At 43.0% G+C, this 22,609-nt stretch overlaps 1 protein-coding gene across 5 annotated transcripts; it reads right to left on the reverse strand.

The window, feature by feature from the left end:
• Window positions 1-2,143: 2,143 nt before the first annotated feature.
• LOC136435538 (DNA-binding protein P3A2-like) lies at window positions 2,144-22,332 on the reverse strand. 5 transcript variants are annotated; one of them, XM_066429122.1, is made up of 13 exons: window positions 22,193-22,332; window positions 17,232-17,380; window positions 16,705-16,819; window positions 15,670-15,796; window positions 14,811-14,960; window positions 13,600-13,758; window positions 13,112-13,258; window positions 12,571-12,702; window positions 6,559-6,597; window positions 5,866-5,919; window positions 5,212-5,346; window positions 4,533-4,707; window positions 2,144-3,990 (listed from the first exon to the last, which is right to left on the reverse strand). In XM_066429122.1, exons 2-13 carry the CDS (start codon window positions 17,368-17,370, stop codon window positions 3,713-3,715), a joined length of 1,650 nt encoding a protein of 549 aa, XP_066285219.1. In that variant the 5' UTR covers window positions 17,371-17,380; window positions 22,193-22,332; the 3' UTR covers window positions 2,144-3,712. The 5 variants fall into 5 exon arrangements, with proteins under 5 accessions (XP_066285219.1, XP_066285217.1, XP_066285218.1 ...); XM_066429120.1 differs by having other exon boundaries at window positions 5,212-5,349; XM_066429121.1 differs by having other exon boundaries at window positions 6,559-6,600.
• Window positions 22,333-22,609: the final 277 nt, after the last annotated feature.

Below are 22,609 nucleotides of genomic sequence, written 5' to 3' on the forward strand. Positions count from 1 at the left end.
GCAGCTTGGCCGATCTGGCAACGCGAAGCACTTTGGACCCAGAAGATCCGGGATCGTGTCCGTGCATGGATTTTTTTTTTCTTTTTAGATATTGAATATCAAAAATATATATTGATATTATATTAATCTATCAATATCATATTTATGAATATCATTTTTTTCATTAATAAATAAAGAAATATTTTATATTTGTTATTTTTAAATATTCATTTAATATATACACGGCCTTTGTCTTATGAACAGGACTTCATAGATTCCAAACCCGGCATTCGAATTTTTCTGTTCATTGTAATGGAAAATACCGTGCAGCGGCTCCTATGCGCGGTAAGATGATTCTTGCAAAACACTCGCCACTAAACTTCTATCCCCGATGTAAACAGAGGCTCTTGATGTTGTTTGCAAAACAGCGATTCTTTGTTACAGTAGCAAATGCTCCATTGTTCAGTATCGACTTCATTCAGACAACACGGACGTGGAAAGTGGCGCCGCTCGGCACAAAACTATGGGAATTTTCATGAATTTTAGCAAAATTACCCAGGAAAATAAGGAAGAAATGTTGTAAATGCGGAAACTAGAATAATACGGATGAGGTAGCTGTTGATTTGTTTGACATTTGGTAGTCATTTTAGATAGAACCTTAGCTGTTATGAACTTCTATTTCACTTAATTACCATAGTGCTGATGATTCAATGGTGCTTTTTCAAATTTTATGTTTTATTGCGTGCCATGTACATAATTACATTGATAGCTTTTATAATGAGCCTATTATACATTTTACAAATAAGTACAAGTTGTAGGCCAAGACCAGCTTTTTCAAAAGCACTTAAGTTAAATGACGTAACTTCAAAATTGCTTTCCCCAATCTGCCTTTCTCTATTAAAACAGTACTCATTTCCCAAAATGACAATTTTTCTTCTGGACTGAACAGCCCTTGAGTGACTTCCTCTGGCAGATTTTACTTCAAGTAAAGGGAAAAGACAATTCACACTCATAAACGTAGCCGAAACGCCAGCTTTTTTTAAAAGCTCTTGCTTTTTATATCCTCACTTAGATTGATTGATTAAAGAGGGTGAAAAATTAGGCCATAAAAAACTTACCTTTTTAATACTTGAATGAGTTTCGTATCAGCATGGTGTTTAAAGAAGAATGTATTGATTGGAAATCAAAAATGTAGCAGAAGAATTCAGATGTTAGTCCCCTTAATTGGTGGAACAACATCGAAAATTTTTAATCAATGGTCTGTCTTCTTAGTCTGGTTTAAATCATAACTTCTCCATCCAAACAATAAAACTGAAAGTTCTGAAACTTTACAAACTGTGACCAACATGTAATTAAAGTGAGAACTATCAAAATGGATTTGTATTTATTGGTCAGAAATTACCCGCAATGGCAGCCTTTCTAGCGCTGAATTGATGCAGGGTTTACAGGTTTCACATAATACACAACATATACATATACATATTTTATCCACACCTGCATTATGTGGAATTGTCGCAAGGGTCTGGGCGGCTGCCATTCGGCGCCACCAGGTGACCTCAATACGACCTTCCCCAACCGAAGTCAGGTACCCATTTACACCTGGGTGGAGTGAGGAAAGTCGTGTAAAGTGCCTTTCCCAAGGGCACAAGATCGGTGACATGACAGGATTCGAACTCGGGACCTCTTGGTTCTGAGCCGAACGCTCTGCCGTCGGCCACACGACCCCACGTAGTCATGTAACCTCATGTACACTAAAATCGTCCTAGATGTCTGGTTAGCTATGTGTTGATCCCAGTCCAGGCACCTGTATTGCCCAGAACATCGCTTTTCCAACCGATATTTCCTTGAGGATTCTTATACACTGTAGATGTGATCATTTTCATCAGTCTAAGTCACTGGATAACAAAGTATAGTGTTTTATTCACGCCGACGTTTCAGTGACCTGTTGTCTGGAGAGTATTGCCCTGAGGAAGGTGACAGATGGTCACCGAAACGTCGGTTTGAATAAAACACTTGGAGGTGTACAAATAACTTTGTTATCCACTGTGTATGTGAATCTTTCATGGTTCTGGTGGCTTAACGTGTTTATGATAAATTCATTTACATGTTTAATCTATGCATATTACTACATAAACAAACACAAGAAACAGGTCTGAGAATGGAATTCTGGATACTAGACTTTACTAGGATGTTATGGTTTTATGTTGCAGCATCCTACACCAAAACCTTTTACATTGAACCTGATTCTAAATCACTCCAGGCCTACAGACACCACAACAATTATCATACCGTATCCACTCAAATTAATGCACACTTCAAACAATCACACATGTAGGAGGCTATGTGTATTTCCAAAACCCCTGTCGGCACCCTTTCTACAATTGTATGATATATAGTAGGCTTGACAGGGAGCATTTTCAACATGTGCAATTATTGGAGTGAATACAGTAAATAACTCAAGTGTACACGTTTGATCTTCCCCTTCCGACGAACAATTCCTTTTCTCATAAATTCATTTTTCAGATACGTTATACCGCTACATAATCTTAATTGTACAGGTTCCATACCGAATAAAAACACTTTCCCCAAAGGCAGCCTATTTACAAGAAATCTATAATAAACTAAGCATAAAAATCATAAACACTAATATATTTCCAAAAAAGTAATACATGGTTACATACAAAAAGAATGGTAAGGTAGCATGGGTACATGTTTTTTACTCTCTCCTTACATTTCTTCATCATATCCTGAAACTTCCACTTTCCATTTTTCTTTATGAATGCTGCCAATCAAAAAATGACAAGTGAATTTGAGCATAAAGTTGTTGATCCATGATGTAAAGGAACAATGTACAAAGTACACAAAATGCTCTTTTATTTACAGTAAAGATCTTGCCATTAAATTGACAATGTCTTCGTGAACTGTTATACTTTCAAGGGACATACTTACATAAATGATGAACATTCTAAATCAGGGACATTGTACTTGTTGCTAATTGTGACTAGTGGTTGACCGCTACAAATCTTTCTTTCTGTCTGCCATCCGTTTTCAACATTCTGTAAATGTGTGTCTAAGACCAAAGTTTTTCATATTTAAATGGCTGGTCTAAACATTTACACATTGCTGAATGTTACACAAAGTGCTGAATGTTACATGAAGTAACATTCAAAATCTTTCTGGTTTATCAAACATGTCCCCCTAAATACTTAGTTTTGATTCGTGAAAATTTCTTGATTTTTCTGCTGCTACTTTTCTTAATGCAAGACGTACTTTACAACTCTTTTTTTTTTATACTGTAACATTGTACACAGTGCTTCTCGCACTGAGAAAGAAGTAGGAGGAAAATTAAGAAAACTGGAGTTCCTAAATCTTCCCAACAACAATTTCACTCTTGCAAAGTACCTCAAAATAGAAAAAAGAACATGTTCTACTGCAAACTATTTACATGCTAATGAGTTTTAAGTGTTGACCTTATCATACAAGAAAAAAAATTGTTAAGATAATTGTTATGACTAATCAATTGTGAGACAGTTATGAACTACAGAAATAAACAATAAATTTCTGAGGTAAGGTTTGCAAGATATAATGAACAGCCTTACTATTAAGAAGAAAACAAGTAGCCCTATAAAAAAAGGGAAAAGTTAACATTAAAATATCTTACAACCAGGTATCATACAGAAGTTCTCTCGTGAAAACCTCTGCATGAGACCATCTGCACCATTCCCATCAAGCCCTACTGCTGCGCTTGTTCGAGGGTCACTACTTCCACTGCGTGGGTTGCCATGGGAACGTCGCCCGTGCCCGAGGACTCATTCGCCTGCGTGACGGACACGGAGATGACGGAATCCGGCACCATGGCGACCTGAGGTACGCCCGTGGTCACCTGCTGAGCCTGCGCCTGTTGTTGTTGTTGATGCTGCTGTTGTTGTTGTTGTTGATGCTGTTGATGTTGTTGCTGGGCAACAGAGCTGACAACACTTTGGTACATCGTCACTGGAATCACAACGCCACCTGCAGAACACAAACAAACAAACACCAAGAGCCCAAATGAGATGATTCCCTGAACTGCAAGCACAATTTTAACAACCAAGTAAAACAATAGACTTATCCAATTGGCAGTTCAACCAACGATAGCAGGGCAATTAGCACTTCGACCAATGAGAGAGTGGCTGCGTGTCCATCAGATATTTGCATTTTTATGTTTATATGTTCTATTTCTACATTTTGACAGAGGTGGGTGGGGCTACAGGATCAACCTTTTGTGAAATATAGGGAGTCACATGCCAGTAAGTTATACCAGATACACAATCAAAACTAAATACTACCACTTTTCAGCTTGTTCTTTCATTTTTGAAGTCTGAGAAACTAGAAAGTGTGTAAATACAGAGTTAGTGTTAAACAGTAGTCTACAGTACAGCACAATTGTAAATGATAAACTACAATGTGAAAAATTATCATCTGCAAGTGTTGTGCAAAACAAAGTAAGTAGATCTTTGATTTCTCTCTTGACAAGTTGGCAGAAAAATGGATAAGGAAGGAAACGTGGCCCTTACCAGCTTCCTGACCGGTTGCGTCCAACGCACCTTCTGTCGACAACATGATCTGACTTCCGTCCGACAGCGTAGCCTCCGCCAGCGTGGCCACGCCCTGCGCCGCGGCCTCGTTCTGAACTTGTACCGACACCGGCGTGATGTGAGCCTGCGTCAGACCCTCATGTCCGGCCTCCCCCTGGAGACAAGGAGAAAAAGATCAAGTCAGAAATTTTCTAAGAAACAAATTTTCTAAGAAACATTTTCCAATGAGATATTGTTTGAAGCATCCGCTTTTAAGACAAGTTGCCTTCTAACTAACAAATGATTGTGTTTGAAATTTCATTATTTTTGAAATCAGGTTTTCTATTGGTGTGGCGCTTTTTCTTATATCATCTGTCAAAATAAGTCACAGTCCTTACACATACACAGACTGGCTAAGTACGTAGCTGCGCACATACACAAAACATGTAGCACACACTAAGTACATACATGTACGTACACACTTTATTTACAGACACACACACATCTACACAGATACACGTCTACACAGACACACAAATATCTACAGACAGATCTATAGACACATCTATATACACACATACATACACACAGACAATTACACAATCTACACAAACACATCTATACACACACACACACACACACACAAACAAACACACACATACTCGACAGTTCTACACACCTGTGTAGCAGCTGCCACCTCCGCCAGTGTTGCCACGGCCTGAGTGGCCTCCGCCTGTGTATTCTGGGTTGTTATGGTAACCGTTGGATGCGCCGTGTTCAGCGTCTGGAAGTTGGGGGCCACCACAGTCATTGGCTGCTGAAAGGGCAAACACATAATCATATCAGTCAAGACTTGGATTCAAGATCTGTGAATAGTTTCATCAGGTTGGTAAGTCACTGAATATAAAGGCTTTTTATACACGTGACAACCAAGTGACCAACGTTTCAGTGACCATCTGTGCGCCCACAGTAATTGGCTGCTGAAAGGGCCAACATATAATCATATCAGTCAAGACTTGGAGTCAAGAACCATGAATAGTTTCATCAGGTTGGTAAGTCACTGAATATAAAGGCTTTTTATACACGTGACAACCAAGTGACCAACGTTTCAGTGACCATCTGTCACCTTCCTCAAGGCAATTCTGACTGGTTCACATTGCACTGCAGCACAGGTGTCGCTGCTTATAGATGCGTTCCCAAACGCAAAGTCAGTTGCATAAATCACTTGGTTGTGTAGAAAGAGTCTTTTTATTCTTGGAGTCAAGATGTTAGGGGCAGGTCAGGAAGAACTCTATAAAACAGTCACAGAACTGTTACAGGAAGCCATCCCTACCTGTGACACAGCAATAGCTCCCCCGTCCACAAGACTGGATACAGTTCCATCAACCTGGTACAGGTTCAGATAAAACAAATTATCAATAAGACATCCTACATTTCATGAAAGAAACTATTTCCCAACATAGGGATATTATCAGCACACTTAAGCAATTACTGTAAATGCAGAAATGTTCACGGTGGTTTCATGTCCGCAGTTTTCACCGCGAAATTAAAACCACCACGAACTTAAAACCACTGCGAACATTTTTGTCCAATACTGTAGCAGTATGTGACTATAGCACTGCCACGAAATTAAAACCACCGCAAACACTCCATTTTCTCCTTAGCGCGAAATAAAAACCATGCGAACTTAAATGCATTTACCGCAGTATCCAATAGAAACCATTTTGTTATGTAATACTAGTAGATCATATTTGATATAGAAATAGCTACCATACTTCAAAATCCTTCATTTTGGGAGCCTGAATGAATTATAAAATGCATATGTCATTTACATAAATCTAATTTTTTCTTCAAAATGTGACGTGTATTTGACTTTCAAAATTAAAATCCTTAGTGTATTTCTGAATTTAAAATGGTTGGTGTTGAGTTAGCAGCAATGCAATCAACACCCTGTGTTACAGAACTAGTATGTCTTAAGCCTGACTTGAGCTGTAAAAAGGACATCTTATGAGACAGTCGTACTTACCCAGGTGTAAGTGTTCCTCTCGCCTTGAAGGTCACCTCCCTGCTTTTAAACGGAACCAAAAAGTTGTAAGTTTTTGTGAGCGTGATGAGTTTCCACTGAGAGGTTATTGTTCTTGTTGGTATTCTTAAAAACTCCCCTTGGTTGGGGAAAAACGTTCAGGGGTAGTAAGTAGTGCACTTATTGGCATTTCCTCAGGTGGTTTTTGATGTCGCCTCTGAACTTTTCCACATCTAGTTTCTGAGTATGGTAATGAGTTCCAGTCTGTGGCAGCTTGTGGGAAAGAGGAGAATCTGTAGCAGTCTCTGAGGAGAGGGATTGTTTTGTTTTCAGGTCACCAGGAAAATTACAAATTGTACAAACCTGTGCAGGACAGGTGTAGTTGTCTCTGCATCCCTCGTTGTCAGGCAGACTTAAGACTGTAGGTGTAATCAAGCCTGACCACCCCCATGTGTCCTTATCTTGGTAGCTCCCAAGAAGAAAGAAGCTCCCCTAATCCCTTGCGTCGGCACGATCCTCAGTCTAACTGTTTATAGCTATCCCTGGCCGAAGTACACTCGGGAGGGACTCACAGGAACAACTAAGTTCCATCTCCCTCAGGGTGGGCAGTCTGCCTGACAACGAGGGATGCAGAGACAACTACACCTGTCCTGCACAGGTTTGTACAATTTGTAATTGTCTTCTGCATCCTCTCGGTTGTCAGTAAGACTTAAGACTGTAGGTGACTTAACAGCCTGAGGCCAGGTGATCCAACATGGAAGACAACAAGAAGTCTACAAAAGCAGAGCCTGCTCTTCACTCTGTTGTCTCCGGTGAATTCCAAGGGAAAGACCGTTGTCCAGAGCTGTGAAGAATTCTGCAGCCATGTTCCAACTAAGTCGGATGTCCTGTAGTAGGAAGGCGCATTCTCGGCGTTAGTAGCTCACGAAGATAATGACTATGTGACTAAGCTGGAAGGAACCCTAGTCCGCTAGCTGACCAGGGAAGAGCACGTTCTCAGAACTTCTGATGCGAGACGATCGAAAAGTGTAATCCTCTACAGCTGACAGCAGCACACTGATGACCTGACATGGATTGCTCTGGCTTGTCTTGGCAAGAGTTGAATGCTGCAATCCCGATGAAGCCTGTCCCTCTTGCTGTGAGACCTAATGCCACCTAAGTGCAAAGGGTTGTAGATCCCAAGGCTGTAGACCTTGGGTCTGTGAGGACAAACTTGCACCATGACAGGACCACAAAGTCGGACTTGAAGGCCGTAACAACCCGCTGGCTAGAGACCATTCTGGAGGACGGCGGTTATCCTATGGATGCTGAAGGAGTGACCACCACTGACAGGCAGCTGTCATAGCTCTCAATGTCTGCAAGGATGAGACAAACCTATCCGATGAGATGTGAAGGAGACAGGAACATGACCAGTCCCTGTGACAGAGAAGGTCCTCCTCCTAGCAGGCTACTGGAGGGCTGCAGAGAATCTGCTAGCTGCACTTCCTCTGAAAGCTGATGTCATGGCGGAAGAGATGCATCTTGTGAAGTACCGGTAGCCTCTAAGGTTGCAAGCATAGTCACCCTCCAAAGAGTGGTGAAAAGCTGCCCATGCCACTTGTGTCTTGATTGCCATCAGGATGCAAGCATAATCACCCTCTTAAGAGTCGTGAAAATGATGCATATGCCACGTCATCATGGTAGTCGTATGCAGACTACCGTGGGCATCTTCCATGGTAGATGTATACCATCTACCCTGGGCATCTTCCTCCAGCAGTCACTGCATCGAAGAGACTGCCGTTGCCAATTCCACCCTGAGACTCAGTGAGAGCGATGTGGAACCCTGTCTTGATCTCTAATCTCTTGATCTGCAGTATTCCGCTGTCCATCTTGCCCCTGCAGATCCAATGGAGGACTAGTCGTCATCCTCTACCTGCCATCTTCCCAAAGGAAAGTGGCAGGCGTCTTCTGCAGCAGAGGTTGACAAATCCACCATACCTGCTGTAAGGCCGTGGCTGAATCAGCACCACCTATAGCCGCATACCTGCTGCCATTGTCTGCCCGTCTTGCTGTAAGGCAGTGACTGATGAAGTCACCTGTAGCCCTGCACCTGCTGACGTAGTCCACTGCACCTCCTGCAGTCGGGCATCTGCTGACATAGTCTGCACCAGTTGTTGCAGGGCACCTGCTGCTGACGACTGCCCACCTGGCAGCTAGGTCACAGCGCATGCTGACGTAGGGTGCACCACCTGCTGCAGGATACCTGCTGCTGAAGACTGCCCACCTGGTTGCTGGGCCACAGCGCATGCTGACGTAGGGTGCACCACCTGCAGTGGAGTACCTGCTGCTGAAGACTGCCCACCTGGTTGCTGGGCCACAGCGCATGCTGATGTAGGCTGCACCACCTGCAGCAGAGTACCTGCTGCTGAAGACTGCATCACTCAATGCCCTGCACCTGCCGAAGATGACTGCAACGACTGCTGCAGGCCACATGCTGATGGAGGCTGCACCACTTGTAGAACACCTGCTGATGCAGGTGAAGCAGACTGTACCACCTGTTGTAGGGCGTCTGCTGAAGTAGTCTGCTCCGCCTGGTAGCAGCTGCTGTAGATCTCGGCAGGTTGAAGTAGTAGCTGGCGTAACCCTCTGGGAAAACCCTGAGAAAGGGAAATCCGTACAGATGGTAATCTGTATGGCAGGAGATGCTCTCAGCTGGAACCAACACCAGCCCTGCACTGCCTGCCATCTGCTGGGCCTAACTGCAAGCAGTTAGGGTGTGGTAGTCGATGAGGTCGTACATCGGCGATGGACCAGTCCTGAGATGACCGCAGTCAAGTCTCAGAAGTTGCAGGATTCTGCTTGATGACCCTCTCTGTAGTCCCTTCACTTCTATGAAGCGATGATGCCAACTCTGTGTAAGGTGGCAGGGGTTGGTTGCAGATGCGGCTAAGTTGTCCAGCTGACCAATCACCAATCACCAACCCAGAGACGTCTGCTGCAACTTCTTAGAGCTCCCTGCTCAGAAGTCGGCCAGACCCCAGTTGTGCAGAATCCTCTGTTGAGGTCGAGAAGTCGCTGGCCTGATGTTCTTCCTTGGCCACTCCTCTGACACGAGCTGATTGTCGTAGGTATGGAAGCTGTGTGCTGACAGAGAAACTGTTAATAGTTTGTGTACCAAACTCGTCTCAATGACACAATACAAGAGCTGAAGCTACTCTCGTGTTCAGGACTGACAAGTCTGTGAGGGTATCCTGACTGGAACGAAGTTGCCCTCGCTCTTGAACCTAAGGAAGGTACGCGGACAACAATGCCCTTGGTACCACGAGTGGCTGCTGGTTTGCAGAACTTCGCCACTCTGGCTGTTGACTGGAGGCATCTACATGCTCAAAAACTCATGAACACATACAAGATACAAGAAAAACAACAACAAGGCTAACAAAGTGAGCCTAGCTGATTGCAATAAGATGCTCTAAGGATAAGGTTACCCTAGCCTTCTGGTTGTGTGGAGCCCACAGGAGTGGACGTTGACCCTGGCAGCTGGGCGGTGGAACAGCAGTTGACCTTCTGTCCATCATTCCGCCTGGATGAGATGTGAGTCGGATGACCACCTCCTTGGCTTTACCACCCTGCCAACAGCAAAGACTTTATTGTCGTCCTCGACAAAGTGTAGTACTGTAGTACTACTGACGCTTGTGTGATGGCAGAGTCTCGGGAACACACGTGATGGAGCCGGAGATGAACCCACTGGGGAGTGGGTCAAGCAGTAGAACTTCATGGCTGCCCGGACTCGAGTAGCAGCAGTAGTGGGTTGGGGATATCTAAATCCCCCCAATTCGCAGGTTGAACTGACAACAGTTGAGTGGTTCACCTGTCTGTGCCCCTGACAACAATCAAACAACAACAAACCCAGTGAAAGAAACTGGGAACTGTGACAAGCTAAAAATAATCCATAAATCAATGGACTAAAATCATGGTCTGTATACAGAAACATCAAGATAAACACAACTGTAAAGTTATGTGCAGATAAAAAACAACAATAGTATCCAGCATTCCACAAAAATGCATGTGAAAACAGCTATCGTTGAAGGCACAGCTACAACAATCCATAAATCACTGGACTAATCATGGTCTGTACTTCAGACAATACCATCAAGATAACACAACTGTAAAGTTATGTACAGATAGAAAAACAACAATATTATCCAGCATTCCACAAAATAAAAAGCATGTGAAAACAGCTCTCATTGTAGGAACAACGTAATTCTGACCATAAAGGTAGCCGCGGCTAACCGTAAGGGAGGTCCTACTTGCAAAGGACCTGCTCAACTCCGCTTGTTGGAGCCGATGAGGCGGCGCTCGGATGTCGAAGACTCCGAAAAACCGCTGAAGTCTCGGCTGTTCGATGAGGACAGCCACACATCTTCTTCTCCAGCTGCCGAAGTCACGGAGGACGGAAGTCTCCCATGGACGCAGGGCGAATCGCTGCGTCCCTCTCACTTCGTGAAGAAGCTGTCGACGTAGTTCGAAGCTTGCTGGAGTCGGAGATCTTCTGGACGCCAGCAAACGCCTCTGGGCGCAGCGAGGTCCAGCAAGAAGTCACCAAACCTAAAAAAGGGGGAAAAAATGCTTCGTGCCTCCGTCGGAGACATGCAGAACCCTGCAGTCTGGAGAAGTCACGAACGCTGCCCTCCCCCACTCGCCGCTGAAGTCTCCCCGGACGAGCCGCTCCAAGGCCACAGGAACGCTGAAATCGGCGACTGGAAAGTCGAGCCGACCGCCAACTGGCCTCTAGAAGTTGGTGCGGCGCTGGCATCTCGGTAGAATCCCGCTGAGACGACTCTTCTTCTCTTGCGCTGCTTCTCCTGAAGACAGCAAGATGGCGGCGCACTGCGAGCATGGTCAACATGTGCGTGCTGCCGCGCCTTCTAGCGATCCGCAGTGGGATCGCAAGGGTCTTCGGTCCCGGCGCCATCTTCTCCCTGCCGCCGGCGCTGACAGAGACGTCTCGTGTGTGGCTGGAACCACACTGCAAGCCCGCAGAACAGGCGGGCAGACGCGTAGAAACTCGCCTGAAGAAGCCATGGCGCGAGGGGAAAAACTAAGGGGAAGGAACACCAACTAACAGTTGGTTCCTGGCCGTTTTTACGGAGAAGGACACACGGAGGTGTGTACACTAGCTTAAAAAATTTAGACTGAGGATCGTGCCGACGCAAGGGATTAGGGGAGCTTCTTTCTTCTTGGGAGCTACCAAGATAAGGACACATGGGGGTGGTCAGGCTTGATTACACCTACAGTCTTAAGTCTGCCTGACAACCGAGAGGATGCAGAAGACAACTGTAAATTTAGACAAGATTTGCACATGTGTTTTTGAGTCGACTTGGAATCAACTCAGGACTGTGCAAGGAGAACCCTAGGCCGCTCAAGTAGTGTTTTCTAGTAGGAAAAGACCACTTGAGCAGCCCAAAGCTCCTCACACACAGCCCCGAGTCAACATCAAAAACTTGTGTGTAAATCGGGCCTTACAAAGACTTATTAAGGGAGCACACCCCGGTTTCTTGCCCCCATTGAAACCTATAGTTAAGAGGGTTTTTTCATTGACACCAAGATGAAAGAAGAAAATTTCTCCGGGAACGACACCTATATAGAAAGGAAACATGTACCCTACGGTCTAACATATCTGATTTATAGAAAATTCTAGTGCTTGAAATTTCACAATAATAGTTTTCCCAAGGTATGTCGAAAGCCCATAGCAGTGACGTCATCGGCCAAGCCGCCATGAGCGAGTCACCGTTTGAGGCCTCGGAGTGATACCCGGAAGCAAAGATGCGTCGACAAAAACGTACTGAAAACAACCTATAGGGGTTGAATTTTATACAAACAGTGATCTGGATGCACCACCCTAATTTTTCACTAAGTAACCTGGAACAGAAAGCCAGCTAAAAAACCCTTACTCCAAAATATTTTGGTCTATCTCGGACCCCGGTTGCGGAAAAACTGGGGTGTGCACCGTTAAGAATATTTGAAAATGTGCCTTACCTGTGAGACAGTGATGGCGCTGGCATCTGTAAGCGTGGCTACGGTAGCGCCTGTGTCCACCTGGATGAGAGACACTGTTCCGTCTGGGTTGTTGATAGTCTGCACCATGGTGTGAGGCTGCATCAACTGACCCTAGGGGAGGGAGGGGGTCAAATAGATGTAACAGCCAGACAATGTATACTTTTTAACAAACTCATTTAAGTCCATAGAAACTACATAGAAATAACTCTAGCAAATGTACCATTCATTGTACACGTTTATCCTTGTTTTCAGTGAGTGAGTGTGCATACTTTATTTCTACCTAATGTATGCATAATCTGAAAAAAAAAAACCTAATTATGCATAATCTACCTACATGTATGCATGATAAATGTAAATGCATAAAAGCATAATAGATCCTATGAATTAAATGTGTGCTTGTTTGCTTGTCTAGGGAGTCAATGTGAGTATCTTCCTTTTTTATACATTAGATTAGTATAGATTATATAGATTTAATGATATAGATAAATATACATTTTTATTACATATAGTGCGTCCTTACATTGACTTGGTGCACTTGAAGCTGCGTTGTTGTCGGCTGCTGGCTGTCGGTACCGGAGTGGATTTCCGCGTCCATCATCAGGTCCTCCCTACCGTGGTGCTTGTAGCAGTTCTTGACGATTGTACGCAGCGCGTGAGTCCACGACACCTGGGGAAAACGCAACACAGCGTGCATAAAGGTTAACATACAGAAACATGTCTGGCATCTAGTTAGTAGTAATTTCTTGTGACCTGTTCAACCATCTTTTCACAAGTGTTTTAAGACTTGAATGACTTTTACTAGCCTACATATCAGGCTCCCTGGGCCTATTTTGTGCTTACAATACACTTTTTGCTGATGACTTATTTTTGTACTGGGTCGTTTCTGCAGTCGACCTGTAACCTTTAGGCCCATCTAAGACCCAGTACAAAAAGAAACCATCAGCAAAAAGTGTATTATAAGCCCCACAAAAAGGCCTAGAGAGCCTGCTATGGAGGCTAGACTTTTACCTGTTGTTTCTGTTCTTCGGTCCGGACGTCGCTCCTAACGTTGGCCCAGGGGAGGTCCGAGGGCCACCAGACAGGCCGCGTGGCCTCCTTCCCCCACCCCGGCTTCCCCCTGCCCGTAGAGTACTTCAACATGATGGGGATAAAGGCACGGAGCTGCGCCTGGGGAACAAAAATATAAACATACATTAAGAGAGTCCATTCAAGAATACTATGTGTGTGTCAATGAAGTTTACACATCCAGGATTCCAGGTAATAACATATGCAAGGTAACAGATTTCTAGTTCACCAGGTTTTAACTGTTACATTGTGTATGGTGTGTGATTTGGACTTTCTATTAAAATATTCCTTTTTACAAACATTTTCTAGAAAAAAACATTCAACTATACTTCGATAGGATCATTTGAATAGATTGAGTTCTATCCCATGTTGGATGACACTGTATGTTTGTGTCAAATTTTGAACTGATGCAAAGTATTCAATTCAAAGCTCTGTAACAGTCTGCAATATTCAATTTGCAACAGCATTTTAGAGATAAACGATACACTGCAGACCAATAGATTTTATCCCCCAAACCATTTTTAAGATTTCCCCCTTTTATCCTTATACTGTCAACCCAGAAATGTTTGCTGTTGTTTTATGTTCAAGGTTTTCGCAGAGTGAACTCTTCAGCGCAAACTTAAAAACCACCATGAAAAATATTGTCCACCTATGACTGTAGCACTACTATTGTTTCAAACGCGAACTTAAAACCACCACGAACACTCCACTCCTACCGCAAAATAAAAACCATGCCAACTTAAATGCATTTACAGTATTCAGTTGTTCCATTTCTCAATGTTTAAAGGCAACCAAAGCAATATTAGGGCCCAAAAAATGGAAATAGAAAAAATCTTGAAATCTTGATGGTAGTGACATTTACTAATACTGTTTAGCTCATTTGCGTAACACTTCCATACATTGAGCATTTTAAAACCGCGCGAAATTGTGCTGTATGATGATCCCCTTAGTTTCGCGAGCCTACAAAAACTCCGGCCACGATTTTCAGTGACTTCTCACATTACAACAACGTTGTATTTTTGCATCATGGATGTTGCTATACATTGTGATAGTGTTGTTTAAACTAATCATGTATAGAAGTGACTTTCAAAATCCGATTTTCGGTCCCTAATATTGCTTGGGTTTCATTTAAAAGTACATGTACTATGACTGACCTGAGTCATCTTGTCCACAGGTACAGGGATCCCCTCTATGACGAGAGGGGGGAGCTCGTGTAGGTGGGGGTTCTCGGACTGAGGGGGTGGGGCCTGCTGGGCCAGCGCAGCCTCCAGGTCCTGCATGATGACTTGACGACAGTTACGCACCTGTAGGGTACAAATATATAACTGTCAATCACAGACTCAACAAGTACTGTAATTCTTGTTTCTTTCACTGTAACTTTATGTTCACTGTTTACACTGTCACCTCTGTACCATGAACTTATCATCACTGTGAAAAACCTGTTGTAATTATTTATGATTCCTTCATTTGCCACCACTGTGAAGTTAAAGTTCAGTGCAAATGTCCATTTTCCTTACACCGTGACATTTTGCTACCGTGAAGATAAAGTGAATTACAGTATGAAAATCTTATAATTCCTTATTTAGCAAGACTGTTCAACAATAAGTCATCACAGTTGTAACAAAAACTACTAGTAGTATTAACCATGATCTCAAACCTTTGCCAAATGATGTTACTCGTGACATATTATAAAACTTAAAGTTTCTCATTGTTTATGCAAATAAGGCGCTCATTTGCCACCCACATAGCACAAAAAGTAAATAGTCTTTTTAAAAAGGCTTATTCTATTAAAGAAGGCAATTTTGACATTCCCTAATTGATTTGCATGATTCATGTCTAACGTTCACCTTTAGTCTTTACTCAACTTTCAAATGCTGTACATATGTTCTGTCCTACCGCAAAATAAAACTACAGTAAAAAAGTAAATAAATTTACAGTATGATGTTACCTTGGATTAAGTGATGTCTAGCATGGCTTCTACATATCCAAGTACTGTAATGCTGTTTTACGTACCACGCTATCTAGTGGAGCAGCCCCAAACACCTTGAACGTGCCCTCGGGTTTCCCGGGAGTGCAGCATAGCACCACGGCCTGCTGTCCAACCCTGATGATGTACTCATCTATCAGGTTCTTCAGCTTCCTACACATGATACAACACATCATCAGATTACACTGCAGTACCCAAACTATACACTAGGAGGCAGCACAACACCACGGCCTGCTGTCCAACCCTGATGATGTACTCATCTATCAGGTTCTTCAGCTTCCTACACATGATACAACACATCATCAGATTACACTGCAGTACCCAAACTATACACTAGGAGGCAGCACAACACCACGGCCTGCTGTCCAACCCTGATGATGTACTCATCTATCAGGTTCTTCAGCTTCCTACACATGATACAACACATCATCAGATTACACTGCAGTACCCAAACTATACACTAGGAGGCAGCACAACACCACGGCCTGCTGTCCAACCCTGATGATGTACTCATCTATCAGGTTCTTCAGCTTCCTACACATGATACAGCACAACATCAGATTACACTGCAGTACCCAAACTATACACCAGGAGGCAGCACAACACCACGGCCTGCTGTCCAACCCTGATGATGTATTCATCTATCAAGTTCTTCAGCTTCCTACACATGATATAACACAACATCATGATCACACTGCAGTACCCAAACTATCCACCAGGTGGCAGCACAACACCACGGCCTGCTGTCCAACCCTGATGATGTACTCATCTATCAGGTTCTTCAGCTTCCTACACATGATACAACACAACATCAGATTACACTGCAGTACCCAAACTATACACCAGGGGGCAGCACTACACCACGGCCTGCTGTCCAACCCTGACAAAGTACTCATCTATCAGTTCTTTAGCTTCCTACACATGATATACCTTGTAACACAACATCAGATTACACTGCAGTACCAAAACTATAAAACCCTAGCCTTCTGATCTGTAATCAGAAGTTACCACCTCAATGTACAATTAAATGCAGAATTCAGGACAGTTATGTAACTACCAACCTTGTAAGTCGAGTCTGTTGCCTCTTCCTGATGGAAGGGTTTGTCTCAAACTGGTGTGGGCGTTTCCTCTTCCTGCCGGTTGCTATGGCAGCAGCTGCAGCCACGCCCACCGGACCTGGGAATCAGTATGATACCAGTTATCGGCTTTAAGCATGTATCCAATTCTTAAAATTAACTTTAAGTATGCTTGGAGCATTCAAAGTCTGCTTGGCAATTTTCTTACAAGATTAAACTTCTTCTGCTTTGAAATCATCATTATCAGCTGTCAGCAATAGGGGCAGCATAGCGTCCAACAAAATGAAATGACAAGAATTTAAGACTCACCTTTATATAATTACAGTACAACAATAAGCGTTTTTACTGCTTTGTCCTCAATTCGGTGGTGTATTTCATGTGTATTTTTTTCCAGTTTTCAAAAGTACAAGCAGCTATAGACCTATAGAGCAACAGTCATTTAGTAAATGTTAATGACGTAAGGATGTGTTTTCCTGGTAAAGTACGAATATTTGTAAACAAGAAGTTCTTACCTGCGTTAGCCAATTGCGCTGTCACCTCGTCCTTATCATTGGGGCTGAGGAGGCCGGAATCGTCAAACGAGTTGCCCCCCTCGTCCGATGACGCGTCGCTGACGCGCATCGCGTCACTCATCATCTCGTTGATCATCATGGTGACAGACCTATGACAGAAATATTGACATGCTCGGACTGTTCTTACGAAAAAGGCTTTACCGTGCGTACCCCTTAGCCTCTACCAGGCTCCACGGGTCGCTGGAAAAATAGTAGAAATTGTCCAAAGAGACCGATAACAGGAGTTACAGTTTGCGACCTATGGAGCCTGTGAGGACTTGGCATCTACAAACGGTATCAAATTAATCCCCCAATTTATTTGTACAAAGGAACTAGCTCAGCGCTGAAGATCATTTAGGTCATAAATCGACTAGCGCCCAGTGGGGCGCAACCGGCGCGTGTACAGAGAAGCCGGTAGTGTCTAGGACAAGAGTCCAATGAGGGGTGACAGCAAAACACACCAAAAATTATATTATGTGTTAAGAATAAGATGCTTGTATCGTCTGTGTTTTGTTTGGCCGAAATATAATTTAAAATAAATTCTTTTGTTATGGTTGACAACGACCAAATATAACACGATTACTGTTTACGCGCTAGTTACGTTACTGTGCGGTTAATTTGCAGCGATCGAGCGGGAACGAGTGCGAATATGTTAATATACAGATGACATTTTCTTCCTTGCTGAGTGTAGCCAAACTTTACCTGGTCATCGATCAATGCTGTAAGGGGGGCTTATGACGACAATGAACGGTTTCGAATAGCATGTTGATGCAGGGCGGTATGGCCTGAAAATAAAATGTTTTACCGTCCCCTGTCGGCAGTCCAACAAATACATTGTGCCCACTCAAAATCCCCAACAAGTCATCCTCCTTGACAACATCGATCGTTTTTGCCGAAGTTTTTTTAAAAAGCAAATTTACTATTTTGCAGATTATTTTGGTATTAAAGGTTTCGAAAATGTTACAACAAAAGGCAACAAACACCCTCTCGGTGACGTGGAATTGACTCTATATTTTTGAAAATGATGTTTTTTCATTTTAATCTACCTATAGCGATCTAACGTTAGAGATACAAGAAACAAAACTAAGTTGGTCTTGTACTTGTAACTGAAGGAATAACCTCTCACACCATACAGTTGTTTTGCTTCGGAATAATTCCATGGAAGACACTGTACCTACACTCGAGGGTGTGCAGTCTCCAATTGAAACCCAAAATAAACCGGGGTGTGCCCTTCAACCCATTAAGTAAGCTGAAGCATTTATAAATGTATCTCATGCGATATGTGATAGAGTTGTCTCTGCTTTGCTATACCGCCTGGTAAAGTAATCACAGAATGCTTGCAGACATATTAATGCAGTGCAGCGAATCCTGGGACACAATTACATTTTACAAAAAAATTCTGTATGAAGCCTTTTATCAATATCCACCAAATTTCAAATCAATATGGTCATCATAATTACTTTCCAGTTGATGTCCTTGTGAAAATCTATAGGTTAGTGGTGAGAAAAACATGCAAGGGTGAACTGTGATCAGAGCTGTGTCACGGGGTCGTGTGTTCCTCATGCCATGAAATCTAAGAAGACATTGTCATCATATATTTCTTGAGGAATACCTTCCGAGTTTGGATTTCTACTAGATATGAAGTGGGTGATATCTGACTTTCAACAGAGCAAGTTGACCCGCACACCAGAACTTTATTGCGCGACTATTGTAGCAGGTACAAAGTATGGCAACAACAGTAAACATATAGAACAAGACACATAGAACAAGAGTTCTACGACCTCATACCTTCGCCAAATGATTTTGACCTTTATGACTGACGTATTACGGTAGGAGTGTTTTTCATCAATCAAAAATCATACCAGTTGATCCTCCTCACCCAAATAACATAAGTTGTCCAAACCTCCTTGTTATGATTATGAGCTTAACAAAGAAGGTTATGCTAACATTTATCATCAATAATGCAAATAAGCTCCTTATTAGCATAATTTGATTCAATGGTGTTCACATTCACACAACTTCTAAATGCCACAAGTATGAAATTGCCGTTATTTACTAGTATGGAATGATAGTAGTTTCTCATAAATTATGCAAATTAGGCCTACATTTGCATAATTTCTATCTATTGACAGTCCTCTCTTCCTCAGTTACAAATGTCACATATTTGAATAGTCATATCATGGAACACAGCAGGTTTTTAAAGTTAAAATTGCCTCATTAATTATAATCTGATTTGCATAATTATCATCCAATCATACAAAGCATCACGTAAGCTATCTACATACCAAAAATCATGACCATCCATCAAGCCCATCTCGAGTTATAGTATTTTCTCATTAATTATGTAAATGAGGTTCTCATTTGCATAGCTGATATCTATTAATATTTCTCTCTTCCTCAGTTACATCTGTCACATGTTTGCGAGTCCTATCATGGAAATTGATGGATGTATAAACTTTCCTCATTAATTATGCAAATTAGTTACTGATTTGCATAATAAGTATCCAATCATGTACATCATCGCTCAAGCTATGTACTTGCAAAAAATCATGACCTTCCATCAAGCCCTTCTTGAGTTATTCCCTTTCAAAGTCTGAAGCAAAACCTGCCCCTGCAGTTCCAAAAAGTTGCTAGGGGGCCCAAACCTATACCACTTACTCTCTGCCCAACGAGCTATCTACCACTCAAAAATCAGTTCCATAGCATATCCACAACACGAGATATCATACCAGGAAGTTCCGCTGCAGTACCGTAACAAGCCGCTAGGGGGCCCAAAATCTAATCATTTTCAGGTTTCATCGAGACCTACCAACATACCAAATACCAAGACAATCCTTCCAAGAATTCTCGACTTATCGTGTTCACTAACAGACACACAGACATGCTCGGTAAAATATAACCTTCTCGGTGAAGGTAATAACTATACTAATTGTATATCCAACTTTTGTCTCCCTCCACCACATTCCACACCAATGCCTACAGTTGGCTGACAGCCAATTTGTAACTGACATTTCCTGCCTGCCTCATGACCCCTCATGACCAACTTAGCACCCCTGCCCGTATCAATATCCCTTGAAACAACACAGCCCACACGTCGCAACCAGAACGCATAGTATGAGCATACAATTTAACACATTTTTACATTTTTCTCGTTAATTATGCAAAGTACTTCGCCCAAAATCTAATCATCTTGAGATTTCCCACATACACACGGACACACCAAATACGACAACAAACCATCCAGGCGTTCTCGACTTATCCTGTTCACTAACAGACACACAGACATGCATCAAAAAATAACCTTCTCGACGAAATTTCGTCAACGAAGGTAACAAGAAACATAGAACACACCTAAGTAAGACACCTTGGTTTGCAGCTCAATTAAAAATGGTTTTTCCTTCTCTCTCGTCTACTATAAGGTTACTGGGTGTCTCGTGCAAAGTGTTCGACCACAATGATGTAAATTTTTGTAGACATTCATAAAAGGCTTTTGTAGATTATTAATGAAAGGATTTTTATGCCCCATATTTTTGAGTGGTAATGTTACACCTAATATCTGTGGGTGAGGCCACAAACTTATTGATACCCGCTTGCACCTGTCCTTCTGTTTAAGTGTATTTTGGAGTCACAATGCTAGGTAACGTTAAGTAATCGAGACAGTATAACGTTAACGGTTAACCATTAAGTCCTGGCAAAACAAATATTATGATGAGAAAAGCATATTCTTCGAAATGACCAATTTACGGAAAGGAAAATTCCTGGCCAGATTTGACATAACTGCTGCATGATACTCAGGTTGTACTTTTTTCTCTTCTGCCCTCAAAATGAAAATCATGATTAAATCAATAATTTACAAGAACATGATTGAGGGTCGCAGCATCAATTATTTAGTGGTAATTCATGTAAAATTCCATATCTATAACAGGTTATAGAGCTAAGAAGAAAAAATTAGTGGGAACCTATAGAAGAGAACTACAAGATGACCAGTAAATGACGAACAGGCACATGTGTGTGACATAAGATTATTTAATTTCATAATTTGAGACATAGATCCATCCTCATGACCGCCATGGCCTGATCCCACACCCTACAGCCCCTCCCAGCCAACTCGATTATCTGATCTGGATTTGCTGCGACTTTGCGCACGATCCTGTCGACTATTTGCGACTGCGTGGTGCTTTGGGGAGTGTACATAAAGAATACACCACAGCCAGAGGGGGAAACAGTCGGATCAGACGACATTTTCTGTCAGAGTCAGCCCAAAATGTCCGTGCGGGGATGACGCGCGGGCACGCATAGCTGGCATTTCGGCCATCATGGAAGGGCTCCGATTTCGTCTGGGGTCGCCGGCTCAACCCGGGCCGATAGAGCCGCTAGGGAAGGCGGTAACGGCCGTGTATTTGGGGTTTTAGTCAGGAAATTTGCCTGGCAGAAAAGCTGGCGGGCCAAGGACGCATGCGGCGGCTCTACTGCGCCGGTGCAGCGGCGGGAAGGTGTCGGGGAATGTGCCCAGGTGTGTGCGTCTGCGCAGACAGCCATGGAGGGATAAACAAAAAACTCTCGCCCGCGACTCTTCGCATTCTCGGCCGATTCCTACAGTTTTAGCTCGCGGATTTCCACAAGTTAGCCCGTAGAACCGAAGGGGAAGAAGTGCTTCACGTTCGTGTGGTGAAATCTTTCTCGATTTCTGAGCGGTTAGCGAGTAAACGGACGCCGAAGTTGACTCCAAACTCAACCCCGATCGGGTCGTCTGAAAATCTGCTGAGTGCGTCTGCGCGGGGAACAAAGACAACTAACGGTGTACCCTCACTTTCCAGCACTTTTACTTAACTTTTGTCACAGATACGAGAAATCTGAAAACGGTTCCCAGTAGGGGACATTTCTAGCTATGTCATGCCTGAGTTATATGAATTTATACTTACGTTAAAGGTATAAAAACCGTGGTCAAAGTTGGTGATTATAGTCCTGAATGGCTGCGCAGTCGCGTTCGGAAACGGCGCTCGTCTGAGCAGGACGTCGGCTGGGCTCTGCGGGGGGTCCCGGTCACGTGACAGGGGAATGTGGCTGTTCCCAACATTGACAACCCTCCCGCGTACTTCATCTGATGTATTGCCCATTCATTCATCAAAATAAATCTCATTGTTGTTCTTCAATATTTTCACTTGTCTTTGTTTAAAGGTTGAATGTTGACAATCATACAGACATGGTTTCATGAGCAGCTAGATGCAAGAACTAGATTCATAATGATCTTTCACAATCACTTTGTGATTTCTATCTTTTTGGGATCAAACAACTACACGTATTGGCATTTAGATTGACTTAATAAATAGATAAAACTG

This window comes from Branchiostoma lanceolatum, chromosome 5 (assembly GCF_035083965.1).
Source record: "Branchiostoma lanceolatum isolate klBraLanc5 chromosome 5, klBraLanc5.hap2, whole genome shotgun sequence".
Classification (NCBI taxonomy): domain Eukaryota; kingdom Metazoa; phylum Chordata; class Leptocardii; order Amphioxiformes; family Branchiostomatidae; genus Branchiostoma; species Branchiostoma lanceolatum.